The sequence below is a fragment of the Gopherus evgoodei genome, unplaced genomic scaffold, assembly GCF_007399415.2.
Source record: "Gopherus evgoodei ecotype Sinaloan lineage unplaced genomic scaffold, rGopEvg1_v1.p scaffold_36_arrow_ctg1, whole genome shotgun sequence".
Taxonomy (NCBI): Eukaryota; Metazoa; Chordata; order Testudines; family Testudinidae; genus Gopherus; species Gopherus evgoodei.
Window position 1 is genome coordinate 1,659,485 of NW_022060038.1, and position 2,864 is coordinate 1,662,348.

Below are 2,864 nucleotides of genomic sequence, written 5' to 3' on the forward strand. Positions count from 1 at the left end.
GAGAGGCTGAGGGAACTGGGATTATTTAGTGTGTAGAAGAGAAGAGTGAGGGGGGATTTGATAGCAGCCTTCAATTCCCTGAAGTGAGATCCAAAGAGGATGGAGCTCGGCTGTTCTCAGTGGTGGCAGATGACAGAACAAGAAGCAATGGTCTCACATTGCAGTCAGGGAGATCTAGGTTGTATATTAGTAAATGCTATTTCACTAGGGGGATGGTGAAGCACTGGAATGGGTTACTTAGGGAGGTGGTGGAATCTCCATCCTTAGTGGTCTTTGAGACCCGGCTTGACAAAGCCCTGGCTGGAATGATTTAGTTGGGGTTAGTCCTGCTTTGAGCAGGGGATTGGTCTAAATGAACTCCTTAGATCTCTTCCAACCATAATGGCCTATGATTATATGATGATGTCTGTTTCCATGGGGACATCTTCTTTCCAATATAGGAACTGCATTGTGGATCTATCTAGTCCAGTGTTCTCTCTGTGACAGTGACTGCCACAGGTGTTGCAGGATAATGTGTAAAAAACTCAGCAGTAGATAGATGGTGGAGTTGACTTGACAATCAGGAGGGTGTCACCCGAATGCCTAAAAGCTAGACATTGGCTTGTGCTCTGAATCACATTGTCATATAGGCTTTCAAAATATTTATTTAGCTGCAACTATTGTAACTGGATATCTCTCTTTCCATGTGAATGTCCAAACCCTTCCTGATTCTTGCTTAGCTAATGGCCTCAGCTACCTCTTATGGCAATGAGTTCCTCAGCCTATTTAGGAATAGAGTGAAGAAAGCATTCTTTTTTCTCTGTTTTGAATTTGCCCCATTTCAGTTTAATCCAATGTCCTCTTAAACTTGTGTAATGAGACGAGAGATCACATTCTCGATCTACTCTCTACCAATCTGTACTTTACAGACTTTCCTCCTATCCCCTCTTCTTCATCTCGTTTCTAAGGTAATAATCTCAGTCTTTTCAACCTCTCTCCATATGAGTGTTTCCCCAGGCCCTTGATCATTCTTGTTCCCCTGGCCTAAAACTCTCTATTTCTGCAATATTCTATGTGAGAAGAGTGCCCAGTTCTAAACAGAGGAGTCCAGAGGAGGGTGAAATATTGACTGACTGATCTCATGACGCTGTATTTTCTGTATGATAGCCCATAACACTCTTTCTGGATCCCAATATTTTGCTTTGCTTCTCTCTGTGCTTGCACTATGAGCAGGGTTTCACAAAGCTGTGTACTGTGACACCCAGTTCCCTGAGTGCATACATTTAAATTAGAACCTTGTAAAGTGTTTGAGGAATTCAAGCTTTTCCCTCCAGTGGGCATACACGAGGCAATTATTGCCATCAAAGTTCATCTTCCAACATGCTGCACATTCACATGGCTGAGTTAGCTCCCCCAGAGAACTTCTCTGTATTTGATTATGACCTAAATAATCTGGTGCTATCTTCAAATGTTGTCACCTCTCTGCTCACCCCCATTTCTAGATTGGTAATAGCTATGAAATGTTTACCCTACTAATTATTTTATAAACCATGTATTCTCTCTCACTGTGCTCCTCTCCCTTCTCAGGTATATTGAGCATTTCTAAGCTCGATCGACGCATTGATGACATCATGGCAGCTTTGAACTTCACCCAGTCTGACCCGTCAACATTCATCCTAATGGGCGTCCCTGGCATGGAAGATGTCCACATCTGGATTTCCATCCCTTACTCTACATCCTACATTTTCTGCCTGTTGGGAAATTTCATGGTTCTGTTTGTTGTAAGCAAAGAGGAGACCCTGCAAAAGCCGATGTACCTGCTGATATGCATGCTGGCACTCACAGACATCACCAAGTCTAGTACAGTCATGCCAAAGGCTCTGTGTATATTTTGGTTTAATCTGAAAGGCATTACTATGGGTGGCTGCCTCACCCAGATTTTCTTCCTTCACTCAGTTAGTTTTGTGCAGTCTGGTGTTCTCATGCTAATGGCCATTGATCGCTATGTTGCCGTATATAATCCTTTGAGATACCCCACCATCCTCACCAATGCACGAGTAGTTATGCTAGGGCTTGCTTGTTTGGTAAGAGCTTTACTTTTCATGGTGCCCCTGACCCTGACCCTGAGCAGGCTGCCATTCTGTGACAACCGCATTATAACCCTCACGCACTGCGAGCACATGCTTTTGGCAATGATATCGTGTGGGGATATCACATTCAACAGGACATACAGCTTCGTGATGCCATTTTTACTCATGGGGTCAGATCTGATGCTCATTGCCCTGTCCTATGGTCTCATCATTAGGGCCGTCCTCAGAATTTCCTCCAAAAGAGCCCACCAGAAAGCCCTCAACACCTGCACAGCCCACATTTGCGTATTGATGATATTTTATACTCCCGTTTTCTTCACCATCCTGACAATCCGGTTCATTGGACACATCACTCCCTATGGTCGCATCATCTTGTCCGCCCTCTATCAGCTTGTTCCTCCTGTGCTGAACCCCATCATTTATGGGGTCAAAACCCAAGAGCTGAGTGATAAAGTGGGAAAATACACTTGCAGAAGGTGATCACCAGAGGCCACTGACTTTCAACCTGTGCGACAAGAGGGTGAAAGGATGGTTCTCATTAATCAAGGATTTCCTGTCACAGTTTGGCTGAGCTCAGCACTTTGGAAGTTCGCAGTCTGAGAAATTCCTCTCATCTAATGTCTTATCACTCCATCATCAAGCTCTGTGCTCTCTGTTGCTAAGCTCCCTCTCTTTGACCATTACCCATCCTCTTTCATTGTCACTCATCAGCCCTCAGCCTCACACACCATGTCACTCAGCCTTTGTATAACTCCTAGACTACCAGATGATAGTGCAGATTCCCCTTAGTCCCTC

General features: G+C 44.4%; 1 protein-coding gene across 1 annotated transcript; it reads left to right on the forward strand.

Annotated features, from left to right (window-relative positions):
* Window positions 1-1,610: 1,610 nt before the first annotated feature.
* LOC115641901 (olfactory receptor 52N4-like) lies at window positions 1,611-2,549 on the forward strand. The gene has a single exon (XM_030545260.1). The coding sequence runs from the start codon at window positions 1,611-1,613 to the stop codon at window positions 2,547-2,549; it is 939 nt and encodes a 312-aa protein (XP_030401120.1).
* The last annotated feature ends 315 nt before the right edge of the window (window positions 2,550-2,864 follow it).